General features: G+C 37.1%; 1 protein-coding gene across 1 annotated transcript in view; it reads right to left on the bottom strand.

The window, feature by feature from the left end:
* Positions 1–20,872, bottom strand: part of lrp1bb (low density lipoprotein receptor-related protein 1Bb) — a gene marked incomplete at its 5' end in the record, with an annotated part of 359,446 nt that overhangs the window by 165,440 nt on the left and 173,134 nt on the right. The window contains 6 exons of the mRNA XM_079822148.1: positions 968–1,187; positions 5,874–6,054; positions 6,732–6,968; positions 10,343–10,486; positions 10,914–11,100; positions 15,842–16,064. Coding sequence (XP_079678274.1) covers positions 968–1,187; positions 5,874–6,054; positions 6,732–6,968; positions 10,343–10,486; positions 10,914–11,100; positions 15,842–16,064 — 1,192 coding nt within the window. The remainder of the gene's footprint in view (positions 1–967; positions 1,188–5,873; positions 6,055–6,731; positions 6,969–10,342; positions 10,487–10,913; positions 11,101–15,841; positions 16,065–20,872) is intronic.

Below are 20,872 nucleotides of genomic sequence, written 5' to 3'. Positions count from 1 at the left end.
TGTGCTTTAAAAAATAAGTTGTAGTCCTTCAGAATTGAAGTTGCAGTCCTTATTAGCAACTTATTAGAAACAAAGTTCACATTTGAGGTATGACTGTTGATAATATACACTGATCAGGCATAACATTATGAATATTGTGTTGGTCCCCCTTTTGGTGCCAAAACAGCCCTGACCCGTCGAGGCATGGACTCCACTAGACTCCTGAAGGTGTGCTGTGGTATCTGGCACCAAGATGTTAGCAGCAGATGCATCGGACTTGTTTGTTCAGCACATCCCACAGATGCTCGACTGGATTGAGATCTGAGGAATTTGGAGGCTAAGTCAACACCTCAACTCGTTGTTGTGCTCCTACAACCTTTCCTGAACCATTTTTGCTTTGTGGCAGGGCGCATTATCCTGCTGAAAGAGGCCACAACCACTAGGGAATACCTTTCCCATGAAAGAATGTACATGGTTTGCAATGCAATGCTTAGGTAGTATGTGTCAAAGTAACATCCACATGGATGGCAGGACCCAAGGTTTCCCAGCAGAACATTGCCCAAAGCGTCACACTGCCTCCGCCGGCTTGCCTTCTTCCCATAGTGCATCCTGGTGCCATGTGTTCCCCATGTAAGCGACGCACATGCACCCAGCCATACACGTGATGTAAAAGAAAACGTGATTCATCAACTTTGAGGACAAAATGTTCTCTTGCTGCCTAATATATCCCACCCACTAACAGGTGCCGTGATGAAGAGAAAATCTGTGTTATTCACTTCACCTGTCAGTGGTCATAATGTTATGCCTAAACTGTGTATGTTGTAGAACAAAACAGGAAATACTTTTCAAGGGGACCTGAGCTAAATGCTAACTCTCGTCTAATTTGTTAACAATTGTCACATTTAATATTTAAATAGTAAGAAGTCTGGAAAAATTAACGAAAAAGAAATTCATTAAGATTCCAGCTATAAAGCAACATTTCACTCACCATTCTCCCAGTTCCATTGAGGTAGATTCTCTCAATGTGATCATAATAGGCATCACACCAGTACATGGTACTGGCACCATGGTCCAGAGTGAGTCCATTGGGCCACAGCATGTTAGATGTGACAAATATTTTCCTGTTGGTTCCATCCATCCAGGCTTTTTCTATTCTCCCAATGCTGTCGTTCACCTCATCCTCTTCCCAATCCGTCCAGTACATCCAACTGCAACAAAAACCAAAACACAGTCAGTGTAATCCATGAAAAAAGCTCTTGTTTTTACTTTTGAAGCTGGCATGAATATCAATCACAACTTATTCACTAAGACAGGACGTGCACAGCTGAAACAGATTGAAACAAATTGCCTCCAAGTCAAAAAAAAACTGAACATAAACAAAATATGTTTAAGAAAAGTCAGCATCCCACACCTAAGGGAAATCATTTTGATCTGGAGATAAATCTGTTAACCAACAAGATAAAGTGACACCAAGGACAAACACAGTGAGAGTCTAGAAAACAAGGCCACCATCCAAGACATCCCTCTGGTTGGTCCCCTCATTTTCTCATTTATTTCCTTTTCCTAGTTGTGGATATCCTGTGCCAACATGAACTGTTACTCTCAATGGGTTAGTGATATTTGAAAAGTGATTGGGTCAACGTTCCGACATGATCCTTTCCCTAGTAAGTGTGCTTAAGGGATTTGTTGCTTCTGAGTACTACTCAGCGGTCAACGTAAGCTTTTCTGTCTCATCAATGATAGAAGCATTGCTTCATGTGCACCACATAAAACAGAATTGGATAGAGGGCGAATCAAGCGCTCGCTGTCCCAGTGTGTTGGCTACGTGACCCCATGAATTATTAAGAAGGCAAACAGCATGCTCCAAGTCTCATCCTGCATTGTTCCGAATGTTACAACATGCAGGGTCTAACCAAAATGAGCAAAGATTACATGGCATTTTCCACAAGTATAGTACAAAACAGGGCCTGAGGCTCTGAAAAAACTTTTTTTTTTCAACTAATGGTCAGTGAAAGAGGTCTTTAACCTTCACAAAATGTGATATGTAATATTTATTGTGTAATATAGTATCATTTTTAGGTGGTCAATTTAAATATAATACGACCATGTTTATTTTCTATTAATTTTTGATAAGGATTTTAAAACTTCTAATATGATGATTTGCTGCTCAAGAACTATTTCGTATTATTATCTCAGTTGAAAACAGTTGTGCTGGAAACCATAATACATTTTGTGGAAATATATTTGAAGTTTTGAATGATAGCGTAAAGTATGTGAAATAGTTAACGGCCAGAGAGTGAGAGGAAGAAAGAAAAATAGGGGAGGAAGTGAAAGAGCGAGAGAAATAGAAAGAGACACTGAAGGCTTCATTAATCCTTTAAACTGGAGCATCAAGCTGGGACTATAAGGACTTCATTACACTGTGGAGTTTATGCACTATGAACTGGTAGGAGTTTACAAAATCAGTTTTGACCTGCTAAAAATACCACAGTTTAGAAAGTCTGCTCCCGGGAATATAGGACAGCAATGAAGTGAGCACAGATAGTAAAAAAAACACACACAAAAAACGGAGAGACAGAGACGTAAATCGTAAAAGTCCAAATGACAGAACCAGAGATACTAAAAGAAAGAAAAGAGTTACTGAGGTGGGCAAGTTCATTCTTATCATGTTATCACAGGCTGCTTGTGGCATCAACAAAGAGATGTATTCTGTATGGTGGCGAGAGATAAAGAAATCAGGACAGACGGGTGTTATTTCAGGGGGGAAGCCCATCCAGCAGACCAGACAAAGATCAACATGCCACCTGCTCACCTGATAGATGGCCAACCCCTAATGACGGTCCCTAACCCCATTACTATAAATAAGCCCATACAGGTGGGTCAGAACAGCACAGTCAAAATTGTAGGCTACGATTAAAATAAAGGCTAACGTATTGATTCCATTCAGTCATAATTAAGATATTTAAGTAAAACATTTGGTCATACTTTAGTTTAGGGTCCAATTCTCACTATTAACTATCTTTTAACTGCAAATTTGCCTCAATAAACTCCTAATTACAACTTATTAATAGTTAGTAGTTGTTACGTTTAGGTATTGGGTAGGATTAAGGGATGTACAATATGGCCATGCAGAATAAGCCATTAATATGTGCTTTATAAGCACTAATAAACAGTCAATATCCTAGTAATATCCATGATAATAAGCAACTGGTTAATAGTAATTGAACCCTAAATTAAAGTGTTACCAAATATTTCACAAAAAAATCTTTAAACCAAATTTTACATGTAATTTGAAGAATGCATATTAAAATAATAGATATTACATCAATACATTACGTAATCATATTTTGAAATATTTATATCCTCTTAAATTATTCTAATATTTTTAATAATAATTTAATAAATCTTAATTTTTAAATATCAAATTCTCAAATTTGACTGCTAAGTTAGAACACTTTCAGTTATCTATTAACTTATCATAAATCTGTTCACTCTGCACTCCAAAAGTTGGATTTTTTTCATGTTTTTGAAATAAATGTTATGCCCAGGAAGGCTGCATTTGTTTTATCAAAATTGTACATGAGATTATTGAAAATAAAGGCTAAATAGATTTAAAATAAAGTATTTGGATTCTGTTCAGTCATAATTAAGATATTTAAGTAATACATTTTGAGTAAACAGTTAACACAAAATCCAATTTTACATTTACAATGAAGAATATTGGACTGGTCAAATTAAATTATATATATATATTTTTTTTTAATCATTCATTATATATTATCATTCTAATAATTTTGTATAGTAATCTAATAATGAATAAATTGTTAAAATGTGAAACGATAAAATTTGATGAGTCTAATATCTTTGTTATCTCTTAACTTATCATAAATGTGATAAGTTGTCTCACTCACTCACTGCTCTCAAAAAATACCCACAAAAATATCTTTGCTTTGAACTATGATGTACTCATGAATCACTCTATTTTAGCCAGCGTTCAAAGTTAATGTGCTCTATACTCTGATGCCCTGTTGGAGAGGTCAAAAATGTACATCTCCTCTAAATTTCCATCATCCTCCATCGTCTTTTTACTCTGTCTTTTTTTTTACTGCCTGTCAAAACAGGACACATCAATGGCACCTTAGAAGAGGCGCGCTTCTCATTTCCTGTCTGAGCTTTAGCTTTCCACTCTAACTGAAGTCATGCAGTCTGCGTGACATCCTCTAAGCTGGCAGTTCAGCAGACGATGCTTTTAATGCAGATTTTAATCGCTTCCACACCACTGAAGTTATCCCATCGGGAATGACATGCTGTGGGGACTGGGAGATAAGTTGCCGGTTTTACATGTTACTCGTGCAAACGTGCGCTATTTGTGAGTATCTGTTGACAAACTCACAAAGGAACAGTTTCTAGCTTCCTGTCATTGCCCATTGCTTATTTTATTGTTAGCACTGCCATTCAAGATACATTAGCTTCATTAAATGCGAGAGAGAGTCGCATAAATTGTACAAGCGTGAGGTCTGAGCAATGAATATAATTATGGCTCTGAGCTAATGAACCCATTGTGTCTGGAAATAATGAAACTATTCTGCATTTGCTTTCCCTCTCTTCAAATGATTCAGTAATCAACACCTCTTGGGTTCACTAAAGATGGCAAAAATCTATTCCAACGTGTATTAATTACTTAATGATAAGAGCACACTTTTAAATAAGCCGTTATTTACCGAGATTTAAAAATAAAGTAATTAAAAAGTACTTAAAGCCCCCTTAAGATACCCCATAAGATTGGCCCAAAAGATCTGATGGCCATCGACCAATCAGTATTTGGGTACTTGAGTACTTTTTAATCAGATAAAAAGAGAGTGATCAGGTTGTGTGATTGGATCTGAGAGGGCCGAGAGTGGATGTTTCCTTATTGCAGTATCTCGCTTCTTCTGCCTTGGCTGGCTGCACCTCCTCAGGATTCATGAGTTACTCTCACACCCAGGGAGGGCGATAATGAGATTGGCTCTGCGCCATCAAACTCACCTTTTTTACTGACCGTGCCATGTCAGCTTACTGGTACACATGCACGCACACAAACACGCGCGTGCATGCTTCACTACTCTATGTACAATTGCAATCGCCTCTGAAGCCATGCAGTGTAAACAAATGTTAGTAAATAAACTGGAATGAGGACTGTTCCTTCAGGGCAGGTGGGAAGTGGGTAGAGATCAGCATTTCATCACAGATTGTAAATGTTGGAGTCATTTCCAGGCATATTTCAACCGGATTTTTCAGTTAATACAAGGTATATGATCATATCCATAAAACAAAGAACAAGCTTAGGGATGCCTGATATTTTGGCACCATATCGGTTATGAGTCAATACTGCTTCTTTTTATCAGTATCAGTCTTTATTGGATATGTATTGGCCGAAATTGGACATTTCATTATTTTTTGTTTAAGGTTTAGCTCTTAGTGTCTTTCAATGTTCTAATTTTCAGTGTTTGAATTTAACAATATTTAAAATTGCCTTATTTGAAATATAAATAGCTATTTGAGAAAAAAAAAAACATAATTTTAAAAGTAACAGTCACCTTTGATCAATTTAACGCATCTTGCTGAATGAAAGCACGATTTTTAAATCTTACTGACTACAATAATAATTAATATTTTATAGTGTGGGCCATTAACTGGTTATCAGCAAAGACATGCAAATTATGATCACATTTCATTCAGAATTTAAATAGCATCCTTATGCATGCTAGATACATAAATGGAAAGATTACAACATAACAAATGCTTCTATCCAAATCACAAGTCATTGTGTATTTTTAACCATTCAAGTCACTGTATGATACATAATCCATATTTAGGTGTGTGATTGTGTGTTACGGTTCTTCTTTTTACTTTACCTATTGAGAGGATCCACCACTATGGCTCTAGGGTGAGACATGTCTCCTTCCAAAAGAGTCTTCCTGGTTTTAGATGCCGGTTCTAGCCTGGCCACGCTGATTGTTTTTCTGTAGCCATCGTTGGTCCAGTACAGGTTATTCCCAATCCAATCCACTGAAATACCCTCCACATTATCAAGATCTGTAAAAGCACACACAATTCTTTAAATGATTCATTCATTACATTAATTCAATTCAAGTAATTCCAGGTGTAAATAGGTAATCTAATTTGCAGCCAGGGTCATCTAGCAACTCTCCGTTGGCTTGCGAGCTGGAAAAACCAAACTCTGGTCAGGCCAATCACATCGTGTATAGAGTCGGTGGGCGGGCTTAACATAATGACGGCAGAGTTGTGGCGGTTCCGTGTGCTACTTGTAAACAAAGAAGCTGGCGAACAGCTGTCTTTCGAATCGGCTTTGGCCGTGACTCTTGAAAGACTTGGAGTTAAGCTTCTCTTTGAGAAAAGAACAAAGAACGGCACTGAACTCGTTCTTAAGAAAGGAAGATGTGTTCAGAGTTTTGCCGACCGGATACGGCGAAAGTTTAATCTATCAACTAGCTCCGCTTCACCTTCTTCGTTGCTCTGGTTGGTTGTAGCGCTACCCTATTGCGTGCAGCGGGAATTTGAAAGACAACCGTTTATCCCGCCCTTCGGATTGAGCCCTGCCAATGGTGCGTTCCAGGACCCAACATCTTGATGTGGGTCTGGCTTGTCAGGCTAGTAGGGTCTTTGTGTTAGAAAATGTAGCAACTTTACAAACTGAAAACACCAATAGTATGAAAAAAAAGAAGAAGTGCAAAAATGATCACAATAATTACCATCTTTGAGAATGGTTTCCCGACTGCTTCCATCAACTTTCTGCCGTCCTATCAAAAAACTTGTAGTATCAGCAAAGTAAATGTTTCCGGTTTCAGCATGATAGTCTAAAGCTCTTGGATTCACCAAGTCCTCAATAGGAACCATGTGCTCATTGCTCGACTTCACATTTATATCCAGACCACGGATTATCCCAGGTCGTCCCTTTCCATAGAAGAGGAAAAGATCATTCTTGGGTTCTGCGAAGACAGATAGAAAGTGTTACCCTTTTATGACATATTTATACCGGTCAAAAGATTGGAGTATTTAAGAGTTTGTCCCTTCATCTTTTTTTTTTTTTTTGCTGCTCAGTTATATTATAAATTATTATTGGTACTCAAATATTAATAATGGTTCGTATGGTTATCAATGTTGAAAACCATGTCTTAAACCATGATACATTATTTGACGAATAGAAGTAAAAAAAAAAAAACGCTTTTACTGCCACTTTTGATACATTTAATGCATCCTTTCTGAATAAAAGTATAAATTTCTTTCTTAAAAAACAAAAAAAACAAAACGTACTTACCCCACCCTTTTGAATGGCAGTGTTTCACGTCTAAAAAAAATAATAAAGTGTTTTCAACATTGATAATAATAAGAACCATTATTCATATTTGAGAACTAATAATAAGTGATAATAGTTGAGCACCAAAACAGCATATTAGAATGATTTCTGAAGGATCATGTGACACCGAAGACTGGATTAATGACTGTTGAAAATATAACTTTGCTAACACAGGAATAAATTACATTTTTAAATATATTAAATTAGAAATTGTAATAATATTTCACAATATTACTGTTTTTACTGCATTTTTGAGAAGAGAAACATTCTAAAAGAGAAAACATTAAAACAAATCGTAATAATTACAAATGTTTGACCGGTTGTGTATAATTGTTAAGTTTGAGAGCAAATAAAAAATCAGTTGCGTGAAGATCTACAACTCCCAATACTAGCACATGCAGACGTGTTAAGTTACAGCAATGAAAGGAGCAATCAGCCCCACTTAACATCCCCATGCAAAAATTATCTTGATTGAGAGGATTCATTTGACAAGCTCCAGCAATGATATTTTTGTTCACTGGGACTCTGTTTAAACAATAAATCTCCTGTTGTCAGATTAACACAGGAGCAAGACAGAAGCTGAGGTTACCCATGGGCTTGTAACAAGCTTAAATAAATTAACCTCCAGTCACAGTGGGCATAACACAAAGGGTCGGCCCAGTCTGTCTGTAATGCGGTAGGGCGATGGGAAAGGAAGAGTATTCTGGGGAAAGAGAAGGACATCAACCGCCTTCCTCATAGGAACAAACCAGTGTGGGAGAGACCACACAAGTATCACTTCAATTTATCATTCTGAGTGGAAGAGCTCCACTACCATGAAGACAATTAAGCGCTTTGAGACCTATATATCAAACAACACAGGGACTATTGGATGAAGGCAGCCACAGTCATTTAGCATAGCTTCTCATCTGATGGAAAGAGGGAGGAAGAAGAACATCCGGGTGGTGGTATAAATCAGAAACATCTTAGAACACAAAGCTTGGTTCATTATTGCAGTCACTTCATGCTTAACTCAGGATCGTCATTAATTGACCCATAGCTTTCATTGTCAACTAAGTAAAACGTCCATTGATCGGAAGGATCTTCATATAGGGGAACAGAGTGGAAATGGCAGTAATGGTGGTAATGAATCATTCTATAGACAGTCAATAAAATAACATCACAACCATGTGAGCCAATCTTCTTAAAAGTTCATCTCCATCTCTGTCAATCCGAGTCAGTGCCAAGACTGGCGAAATGCAGAACCGCTCAATCTTCCCGCTTAATAGTGTAACAACACACACATTTCAATTTCCAGCTCTAGATAGCTGACGAGAATAAAAAATAAAAAAAGAAAAACAGATTCCATCACAATTCCGCCAGGAGGCCGTGACGTTAGGTGTCATAACATTATTGAGTACTTTTTTTTCTTTTTCACTTTGTTGGCAATCAGGCTTTTATTCAGGCTGTCAATCAATAAAAAAAAGTAATTACATGATAAGGAATTATGGAATTTATATAATTGCACTGCTGAAAAACCTGCTCTTTGCTACAACACGCATTCTGTTGTCTAATTGATACTTTATAAATTTTTAGCAAGTAAAAGGCCTTTTAGCATCAATCAAAAAATTTCCAATTTCAGGTTGTGATACGTGTGTCTTTTTGCAGTGAAATTTTTACTGATTTTTATAAACTTTTTATAAAGCTTTTGAACGTTTATTTGTAAGCCTCTCAATAATCATTGTATTATAGAGGTGTAACGGTACACAAAACCGACGGTTCGGTACGTACCTCGGTTTTGAAGTCACGGTTCGGTACAGCAGTTTTACAAAATTGCTTTTTATTTATTTTTATTAAACAGTGGTTTACTGAAAAAAAAAATTGTCTGTCCTTAAATTAATTCAATTATAATAGTTTCTTAAAGATAATGCTGTAAACTGTATAGGGAGCCCTTACTTGCACATTACTATAATATTAAAGGTTAACAACAGAGCCCAAACTATTTGCCTAAATTCAATTGCTATTTATTTTTAGATATAATAATCAACACTCAAATAACACATTATGTGCAAACATAAACTTTACATAAGGCAGTTTTTGCATTAACTTCTAAATCTAATAATAAAATAGTTTTTTCTCCAATTCGTTGTTGAAATATAGCTAATCATTTATACACAATGGCTGGCTGTCATTTTCATGACAGATTTAAAACACACATTAAATAATCCAGACATCAGTAACAGGTTAAATAGAATTAATATAGGCTAATATAGTGCATATATTTAGTGAAAGAGTTCATTTCTCTAGTGGACACTGAATGACTTCTGAGGTAAAGCTGTTTTAATATTGACGTCTTTCCGCGGTTGAAACACTGATTGAGCGATTACACAACATATGATATGTTTCAGTAAGTGTTAATGTATCCACAAAATACCTTAAGATATTAATACATGTTTATTCTTTAGGAAGAGAAAACACACACGTGCCGCCGCCGCTAGCTGACACGCCTATGCAGTGATTAGTCCCGTCACTTTAAAGAGCGTCAAAGCGGCATTTATAGTTTGAATTTGTGATAAAATGGACTGAATACATAATATGTTCATGTGGGATCTAGGATTGAAGTATTTTTCCGCGCTTAAAAACAAGCCAACAGTTAACTGTTAAAGATTGTATTCAAAACCGTTCGGGCAAGCTTGCGCCGAACCAAGAGCCCTGTACTGAAACGGTTCGGTGCGAATACGTGTACTGTTACACCCTTATTGTATTATATGTTTTCAAAGCCACAATGGAAACCACAGAGCTTCAATCATAAACCTTTTTTTAGATTTTGTTTAAGGTTCAAAATTTGCATTTAACAAAATAAATAAATAAAAGATTGTTCATACAATTACATCATGTATCAGGTCTTACAAGGTTAAATGACAAACTGACAGCCCTAATTATTATTATTAATCTTATTATTTCAGAAAAACACTTTAGAACAGCAACAAAGAACAAAAGAAAGGCTGTGAGCTAAAGCGGACTGACTTTTGCAGGACTTTCCATCATTTCCCAGGCTGAATCCGGTACGACAGCGGCAGCTCCGGGATTTGTAGCTCCCGCTGAGAAGGCAGATGTGCGAGCATCCTCCTGGTTTACCATAAGGGTCAACTTCACACGCATGGCCCTTGACTGAAGAGAGGACACTGGTGTCACATACGCAATTAGCATATTCACATACAGCTCTGGAAAAAATTCAGATATATTTCTCAATGATAAGTGGTCTCTTATTTTTTTCCAGAGCTGTATGTTACATATAATGTTGAAATAGTTTTTATTGTATTAAAAATACAATATGTATTTGAATTATTTTATATGTTTTAAATATAGAAAAATAATAATATAAAAAAATTTACATTAAATAAAAAAATTATTATTATTATTATTAATATCTTAATATCTTGTATATTATACAATTATTATATGTTCCCAATTAGAAACTAAAACAAAAACCATGTTTTTGTTCAGTGATGTGTATAATGCAGAACAGGAACAGATAATAACAATAGACATGTTGTTAGAAGGCAAGCAATTGAAACCAGCTTAACTCATACTTTACCTTTTGGTTGACTGAGCTTGTGGTAAACCCGTATCGTTTTTGCATTTCCTATGCTGGTTAGCGTCTCCGGGTCTGTGACATTAAAGCGATTTATCCGTAAGATGTCTACCACTTCTCCACTGGAGGGTTCAGAGCGAGTTGCATACAAGTAGTCCTCAAAGACAGCTAATCCATGCAGGTGGGCCACCTAGAAACAGGAGCATTGAATATTTCAGGTTGATTAGAACGCTGAGAAGGTAAATATTACCTTGCAACGAAAAGCAGAAAAGCACAGATACAGTCCTTGATATTTCCCTTTGTTTCAACAATCAAATGAGCCATTAGTTAAAGCTGTTATTAGACTTAATTTCACCTGGCAACACCCACAATCTGTATTACTGAATAAAGGGTGCAGATTTTCAGATAAGCTGAAGGTGAACTGAATCATGTTGATATGCATTCAGGCAGTTCATGCAGGGTCAACTAGAGTGCATATGTTTCTCTGGGGACAGCCCGATTCTGTGCAGTGATTCTAGCCTACATGCTATCTCTACAAACTATGTCTATGTGACAGGAGCAGGGACTACCGAACCCTGCCAACAAATACATGCACATTAAAATGTGCATTGTGCTTCACCTAAACCTACAGGGAGATCATTTATCCTCGCTTTCCTTTACTGCAGAAGGTAAGACTTCTGGCACAATATAGTGGCTCATAATGCTATTCTTGTTTATAGTCATTCATACAACCATACTTGGACACTTAAAGCACACTTAAAGTTCAAAATGATTGTAATTACTTTTAATTAACTGGTCTTTTTTGACATCAACTTTAGTGGGTGTAAGTCAGTTCTCACAGATGTCCATCACATTATATATCCGATCCCGTGGGTGCTCAGAGGCTGGAGCTCCCACAAGAATGGCCGAGCACCCTTGGAAAAATATTCTCCATTAACTTGAATAAATAAATAAAAATCTATTGCGATTCGGGAACCTCTCTGATTGGTGGATCACGTCGTGTCCCTGCGGGCCGGGTCATAATACACACAAATATCTTTAGAGTGGCTAATGGAGTTTTGTTCGTTCCATTCCCAAAATCAGCCAGTAATCTCGAAAAATACACTATAAATACACTATTTGATCAAAAATGCAGTAAAAACAGATATACTCAATTTTAATGTTTAAAATTTTCTGGAGTCCAGTCTTGAGTGTAACACGATCCTTCAGAAATCATTCAAATATGATAATTTGGTGCTCAAGAAACATGTCTTATTATTAGGTGAAATGTTTAGAGGTGAAAATTCACTACCTAATTTTAAGGGGGGGGGGTGAAACGGTGTTTCATGCATACTGAGTTTTTTACACTGTTAAAGACTTGGATTCCCATGCTAAACATGGACAAAGTTTCACAAAAAAAAGTTGGACGTTTGATGGAGTATTTCTGTGCCAAAAATACTCCTTCCGGTTACTTCCGTTTTTTTCGAGTATGGGTCTATCTGACGTCAGCTAGGGCGAAATGTCCTTGTACGGGCCGTACGGGCTCTTCTCCAGGAAGGGTGCACACGCGACTAGAGAGAGAGAGCAAACGCTTGCCCATTAACGCGCTCTGCACGGCTTTAGGGAAGTCATCGGCTGCGCACTGCAGTCACAAGACTTCACGAAATCAACAATGTCCCCAAAGATGTGTGTTTTTGGTTGTCAGGGCAAGACAACCCTGCACAGCTTCCCACAGAACCCAGCATTAATGGGACAGTGGATGGAGTTTGTTTTTCCGGAGCAGCAACGGAGTTGTGCAAGTGTTTTTGTTTGTTCCCTGAATTTCGGCGACAATGGTTTATAGTTGTCGTTGCTGCTTCTCCTGTTTAATTTCAGCCTCTAGATCTGATTGATCTCAATGGTTTATTTAGGATAAGGTTTTTTCCACGTTTAAGGATGTCACATCTTTCAGACGCTCTCAACGCAATAGCTGCGCGCGACTCGGTACAGTGTATCTTTATTTTATAAATATAATAAAACTAAAGACTTTTCGGAGACATGAAGGATGCAATACTACAACCCCAAATCAGAAAAAGTTGGGACAGTATGGAAAACGCAAAAAAAAAAAAAGAAGTGATTTATAAATTTACTTTGACTTGTATTTCATTGCAGACAATATGAACACAAAATATTTCATGTTTTGTCTGGTCAACTTCATGTCATTTGTAAATATGCATCCTTTCCTGTCATTCAGACCTGCAACACATTTCAAAAAAAGTTGGGACAGTAAAGCATTTACCACTTTGTAATGTTGCCATTCCTTTTCACAACTCTTAAAAGATGTTTAGGGACTGAAGACACCAAGTGATGAAGTGTTTCAGGTGTAATTTTGTCCCATTCTTCCTGCAAACAAGTCTTAAGGTGGGCAACAGTACGGGGTCTTCGTTGTCGCATTTTGCGCTTCAAAATGCGCCACACATTCTCTATTGGAGACAGGTCGGGACTGCAGGCAGGCCAGTCAAGTACCCGTACCCTCTTCCTCCGCAGCCAGGACTTTGTAATGTGTGCAGAATGTGGTTTTGCATTGTCTTGTTGAAATATGCATGGACGTCCCTGGAAAAGATGTCTTCTTGAAGGCAGCATATTATGCTCCAAAATCTCTATGTACTTTTCAGCATTAATGGTGCCTTCACAGAAGTGCAAGTTACCTTTGCCAAGGGCACTGACACAACCCCATACCATGACAGACCCTGGCTTTTGGACTTGTTGCTGGTAACAGTCTGGATGATCCTTTTCTTCTTTGGTCCGGAGCACACGGCGTCCATTCCTCCCAAAAAATACCTCAAATACTGATTCATCTGACCACAGTACACGATTCCACTGTGTGATGGTCCATCCCAGATGCCTCCGAGCCCAGAGAAGTCGACTGCGCTTCTGGACACTGTTAACATAGGGCTTCCTTTTGGCACAGTACAGTTTTAACTGGCATTTGTGGATGTAACTACGTATTGTGGTACTTGACAAAGGTTTGCCAAAGTATTCCTGAGCCCATGTGGTGATATCGCTTATAGATGAATGACGATTCTTGATGCAGTGCCGCCTGAGGGATCGGAGATCACAGTTGTTTAGCTTAGGCTTGCGCCCTTGTCCTTTACGCACTGAAATTCCTCCAGATTCCTTGAATCTTTTAATTATGTTATGCACTGTTGAATGTGAAATATCCAAATCTCTTCCTATCTTTCTTTGAGGAACATTGTTTTTAAACATTTCAATAATTTTCTCACGTATTTGTTGGCAAACTGGCGATCCTCTGCCCATCTTTGCTCCTAAAGGATTAGACCTTTCTTGGATGCTGCTTTTGTACCAAATCATAATTACAATCACCTGTTGACATCAACTGTTTCAAATCACATCATTATTTAACCATTTTACCTCATTACTAGCCCTAAATTGCTCCTGTCCCAACTTTTTTTGAAATGTGTAGCAGGTCTGAATGACAGGAAAGGATGCATATTAACAAATGACATGAAGTTGACCAGACAAAACATGAAATATTTTGTGTTCATATTGTCTGCAATGAAATTCAAGTCAAAGTAAATTTAGAAATCACTTCTTTTTTTATTTATTTGCGTTTTCCATACTGTCCCAACTTTTTCTGATTTGGGGTTGTACTCTATAGGTACTCAAGATTGACATGAGATTGACTGAAAATTGTTTCACCACCCCTTTAAATAATTAAAAAAAAATTTTTGCTTGAAAGTTTGCTAGAGCTATCTTTCTTTAAAATAAATGGCACTTTATCTAATCAATGTGTGGTTTAAGTGTCTAAACACTTTGGGGGCCACTTTATATCAAATCTAATGTTTTGCATTTTAATGTAATGTACAGTATATCACTGAATACAGCTGGCCACAGTGGAGTGTGAGTAACATTTGAACAAGCCATGCTTTAAATAAAAATAAGGGTTCATCTGGAAGGGTGACTAAATAAAAAGGTGTCATCACATAATAAGGAACCTCTTTGAAAAACAATGGTGTTAGATACATTTTCCAGGCTGTGCAGATTCTCGCCTTAATTTGCGATTGAAAATGAATATGTTAGCAACCTCTAACCAATACGTTGTGGCTCGCATTCAAGAGCACCATTAAACCAAGTGCACCCACACCTGCCTGCATAGGATAATCTGCTGCTGTGGCCTTTTACACTTTCCGACAGCGAGAAGATCTTTGGGTTGTTTAGCTGGGGTCTACTTTTGAATAATAATGATCTATAATTACCGTCCTCATAAGTGCACTTCAGGTAAAATATTCAAATGGTGAATCTTCTTCTGTAGCCATGTGTTCATTTAGACTAATTAATGCTAAAACTAGCTTGAGAAAATAAAACGCAGATCAAGCCACACATATACAGTAGCTGCTGTTTGCCACAATCAATTAATACCTGAAATCAATCTGTGTACAACCGTCTGAGAAATGAATACTTTATTAATTAGAACGACATTTATTAAAATGCTATTTTTAATTGCAATTTTAATTTAAAAGTTCAAGGTCAGTAATTTTTTTTTGGAGAAGAAATTAAAGGCACTTGTAATGTTACAAAAGATTTATATTTTCAAATAAATGTTAAATTTCTATTCATTAACCCCTAGAAGTCTGAGCTGTTTTGGGGCCCTTTAGAAGTTTTGATATGCTCTGAACCCTGAAAAGAATGTATCATGATTTCCACAAACATATTAACAGCACAACTGTTTTTAACATTTATAATAGTAAGAAATGTTTCTTTAACACCAAATCAGAATATTAGAATGATTTCTGAAGGATCACGTTAATAAATTATATTTGAAAATATATTAAAATAGAAAACTTCTTTTAAAGCATAAAAAAGTCTTACCAACCCCAAACTTTTGAATGGTTGTGTATAAGGCTGTAAAATACATCACAGAGTCAAAAAATTTTTTATCAAAAATAACTCACTTGATATCCCTGGATGATAGTGTGTCTGTTTTTGCCGTTGTAATCCACCATCTCAATGTAATCCAGATATGCGTCTGCCCAGTACACCAATTTCTTCACCAGGTCCAAAGCCACCGCAGTCGGCCGCTCAACCTTATAATCCACAAGTCGTGTTCTGTTAGTGCCATCCATATTGCAGCGCTCCAGTTTGGCTGTATTCCCATAATCAGTGAAAAAGAGCATCCTGCAAGAAATCATGAAAGAAAAGTGAATTTTTAGGGCCTATTATGCCCTTTTACAAAGTCTTGATTTTGTTTTTGAGGTCTAGCCTACTGGTAAAGATTTCCATGCTTGAATGTTCAAAAAACACCTTATTTTTCACATATTTTACATTAGCTATGTTTCCATCCAAAGTTGTGAATGTAATTTATGCGCAAAATTGGAATATCGCATAAAACCTTTGTGACTAAAGCACCGTTTCCATCCAGTGAGCAGAAGAGAACAACATCGCCATTTCCTGATAAACTGGCGCTAAACATCACTAAGCAAAATGGAAGTTGCTGCAGTAGGATAAGCAATTGAATATAATAACATTGTATATAATAAATTACTTGTGCCTGAGAGAGCACAGCAGAAACGCAAATCAAGCTATCTTGCTTTCAGAGTTCTGGAATGTAATTATGCTGAGCCACTTTGACAACGACTTTGCTCAGGCATTTCAGAACAACCAAAACAGCATTTCAGATTCTGTGCAGATTGGTCTGCTGGTTAGTCCATTTATGCCATCCCATCGCAAAGTCACATGACTTTTTTTGATGCGCATCAAGGAATTTATTGGGTAAATGTGTTTCCATCATAGTTTATGCGCATGTTTTCTTAACGGACAAAAAGTTTATCAGACTCAATTGAGCACATTTTTATACACATACACACATAAAAATAGGTGGATGGAAACATAGCTATTGTCGTAGCACCTCTCTTCCCTATCTGTCAGTAGCATGTCTCTATGAAGCCCCTCCTTCTGAAAAGCACAATGTGCTCTGATTGGACAGCTGAATCAGTGTGTTGTGATTGAATCAGTGTGAACTGCTTCAAACAGGTCTCGGAAATGCCACGCCCCTTACCATAACTGTGTTAGATCCGGGGTGAAAAACAACGTATCTTGGACATGGCGACAACACACTACTAAAGAAACTAAACCAGGCCTTGCCCCCTTTATTTTGCATATGCCTTGGCTGAGAATTATTTAAAGGGATAGTTCAACCAAAAATTACCCCATGATTTATTCACCCTCAAGCCATCATAGGTGTATATGACATAATACATAACACAATCGGACATGGGCGTCGGAAGCAGAAACAATGTGAGTGGGCCCTGACCTAGAATTTTTTTTACTGGAGTAGATGCCATTTACATTTAGTACAAATATCCCATCTTGTTTACTAAACGTCTGGTTGGGACAGACACAATTACGGAAGACATTAAATAATTTACTGTGACAACAGTGTAGGGGTAAGATGCATGGCAGAAAGTTTTGACACAAATCGATCCGAGGTTCGAATCCGACTTTTGCCGAACTCGCTCTACTCCCTTTTTCCATCACACATCAGATCGGAAAGGTATTTATCTTCAATAAAAATGAAGAAAATATTAGAAAAGTGGAAATAAAGCATCTAACGTGTGATTAATAATAAAGTGTTTATTGGTTAGGGGTAGGTGAACAGACATGCGCTGAATTAGAGACGGTAAAAGTGAGTGGGTCCAGAATCCTTGGTCTTAAAAAGTGGGTGGGTCTTGTCCCATACAATGGTTACGACGCCCATAATATCTGAGTTATATAAAAAAATGTCCTGGTTAATCCAAATTTTAAAATGGCAGTGAATGGGATCCCAAATATGAAGCAAAAAAAGTGCATACATCCATCATAAATATACTCCACACTGCTCCAGGGGTTGAAAACGGAAAGAGGGCTGGTGGAAGCTGGATATTTAACTTTATACCATCTTAAATATGGATTTTTTTTAAACACATTGATTCGCTTCAGAAGGCCTTTATTAACCCCCCAGAACCGTGTGGAGTACGTTTATGATGGATGGATGCACTTTTTTGGGCTTCAAATTCTGGGCTGCCATTCACTGCCAAGTTTGGATTAGCCAGGAAATGTTGGGATAAACAGTCCCTTTAAATGAGGAATACGTGTACATAATGTGATGTGTACATGTGGACATAATGTGATGTGTACATGTGTACATAATGTGATGTATACATTTCCGGGAAAAAAACATATAAACGATAACTATAAAGATAACTATGACGATAACTATTAGCATCCACACCATTGGACAATGTTGTTCTGTTTATTCCAAATCCTGTTTATGTTTATTCCTATTCATTTAAAAGTACCCATTACTTTGACACATAATATTTAATGTGCAGCACTGGTTGTTCCTATAAGACTTTCTTTTTGTTTCCACCCAGAAAACATGTTGCCAATTAAAGCAAGATCTCATTAGTGACATGCATAAATGCATTTATCAAATGATACCGTCTTTCTTTGAAGTATTTCAATAACAGTAGCCCTCCTCAAAAAAGAGTCCCCTTTTGCCCGTTCTGTATGCAAATTAATTATTAAGGTAGATGACCAAGCTACAAAAAGCAACAAAAAGTCTACCAGTGAATGCAAAGTGTGCTAGACTGAGTGTTCCAGCTCTAACAACATCAGATACCTAGTGGCTGATACTGCAAACACATAATTTAATTAGGAATCTAACAAGGAAAGAGTTCACATGCAGCCAGAGGTCCTCAAGTGCTTAATTGCTCCAGAGAAGCAAATATAAAATATAAAGGAAATTAAAAACTTCACCGTAAGGAGCTTTTTATCATGGCAGATCCATCTCGTAGTCTGTTGTTATCCAGAATTCTTTGCAGCGCAATGTCAACCTTTCCTTGTAAGTCATTTCATTTGTCCCTTGGGGACAGCAGTCGCAGAACTCATTAAATGTTTCAAAGTCAGACTTTTAGCTGATTAGAATATTAGTAAAAAGACACACAAAAAACATGTCTCTCAAAGGCTTCTGCTTCTTGACCCTCTTCAAATATTGTGTTTTTTTGAACGCTATAGAAATAATTGTAATACCTTGTAACAGCAATGCATTCCAGCATGCCAACAATAAAAAAAAGAATTGGCTCCTGTAACACATAGGTCTACAAAGCTCCAGTACACGGTGGTGTGTTTTGCTTCCTCTGTGTTCCTCAGCCAGAATTTTTTTTCCTTCAGATTTGGATCAGTCCAGACCTCAATCAAAAAATTTATTCTACACTGTTCCATAAAGAAAAGAACAATTCATACTAGAAACAAACAAACAAACAACAGCATTGTTTTGTTATGTTAAAAGCTGTTCTTGGATAAAAAACCAGATCGGTGTAACCCTCAGTCCACTGTCCAATGGCATATCCTCAGTCCGCCCACAGTCTGTTCACTGACTCTGTATGATTCATATTGTACACAAAACTGGAAAGCACATTTTTTAATTTGGCAAGCTATAATGTTTAAATGGCATGTCTTAAAAATGCAACAGATAAGTAACAAGCCACTTTAAATAAATAAATAAATACATCACATAATATAAATAATCATAAACTAGCATTCAAAAGTTTGGGGTCAGTATGATTTTTGTTTAAGTAAAGAATAATACTTTTACTCAGCAAGGACGCGTTAAATTGATCAAAAGTGACAGTAAAAATGTTACAAAAGATTTATATTCCACTTCTATTTCTACTTTCTATTCATCAAATAATCCTGAACCCAGCAGGCACACAACGTCATAAGACATTGATATTTGGTTACATTTTGGTTGTGACGTCAGGTGACCAAAATTCAATGTTAGCTCAACGTCTAATGCCAACGTTAATTTGACGTCCAATACCAACGTCAGCTGATGTTGATATTTAGTTGTTGTAAAATAACCAAAATCCAACAGAGCCAACGTCTCAAGCCAACATCATATTGACGTCAGATTCGAACATCATTAGACGCAGATCCTTTGTTGGATTTAGGTTGTGGTATTAACTAACCAAAATCTAACATCGAGCCAACGTCTCAAGCCAACATCATATTGACGTCAGATTCTAACATCATTAGATGTTGATCATTTGTTGGATTTAGGTTGTGGTATTAACTAACCAAAATCTAACGTTGAGTCAACATCTCAGGCCAATATCATGTTGACGTCAGATTCTAACATCATTAGATGTTGATCATTTGTTGGTTTTAGGTTGTGGTATTAACTAACCAAAATCTAATGTTGAGCCAACGTCTCAAGCCAACATCATATTGACGTCAGATTCTAACATCATTAGACGCTGATCCTTTGTTGGTTTTAGGTTGTGGTATTAACTAACCAAAATCTAACGTTGAGCCAACGTCTCAAGCCAACATCATATTGACGTCAGATTCTAACATTATTAGACGCTGATCCTTTGTTGGTTTTAGGTTGTGGTATTAACTAACCAAAATCTAATGTTGAGCCAACGTCTCAAGCCAACATCATATTGACGTATTGATATTTTATTAGTTTTAGTTTGTGAAACTCTAACATGAAACAGGAAACTCTAACATCATTAGACGCTGATATTTTGTTGGTTTTAACACATTTGTAGTGGAGTAGACCTCCCGAAACTACTAGTGTCGAGGAGCGGGCGTGTTGTCAGACACGGCACGCAGTAGACAGATGTTTGTATTGGTGCATTTCTACAGTGAGATGAAATGACAAGAGTGCACATTTGGTAAATAAATATAAAACAACATTTATTCATCACACAACTATTTACAACACAACCAAGGAGGCTTTGCTTGAGTTGTTTCTTCGGATTTTGTTGTTTTTAAGAAAGAAAAAAAAAAATTTTTTGTCTGTTTAGTATTGTCACCTTTTCCGTTCTACATGGAGCTCACGTGTTCAAAAAAACCCCAAAGGCCACGACTTCTACATTCCCAGATCCACCATCCGTACTCAACTCCCAACCCCCCACAATCCCGCCCCCCCCTTCTGTTTC

Source organism: Gobio gobio (assembly GCF_949357685.1).
Source record: "Gobio gobio genome assembly, chromosome: 7".
NCBI lineage: Eukaryota > Metazoa > Chordata > Actinopteri > Cypriniformes > Gobionidae > Gobio > Gobio gobio.
The sequence above is the reverse complement of the archived record's forward strand: the minus strand, read 5'-3'. Positions and strand labels throughout refer to the sequence as shown.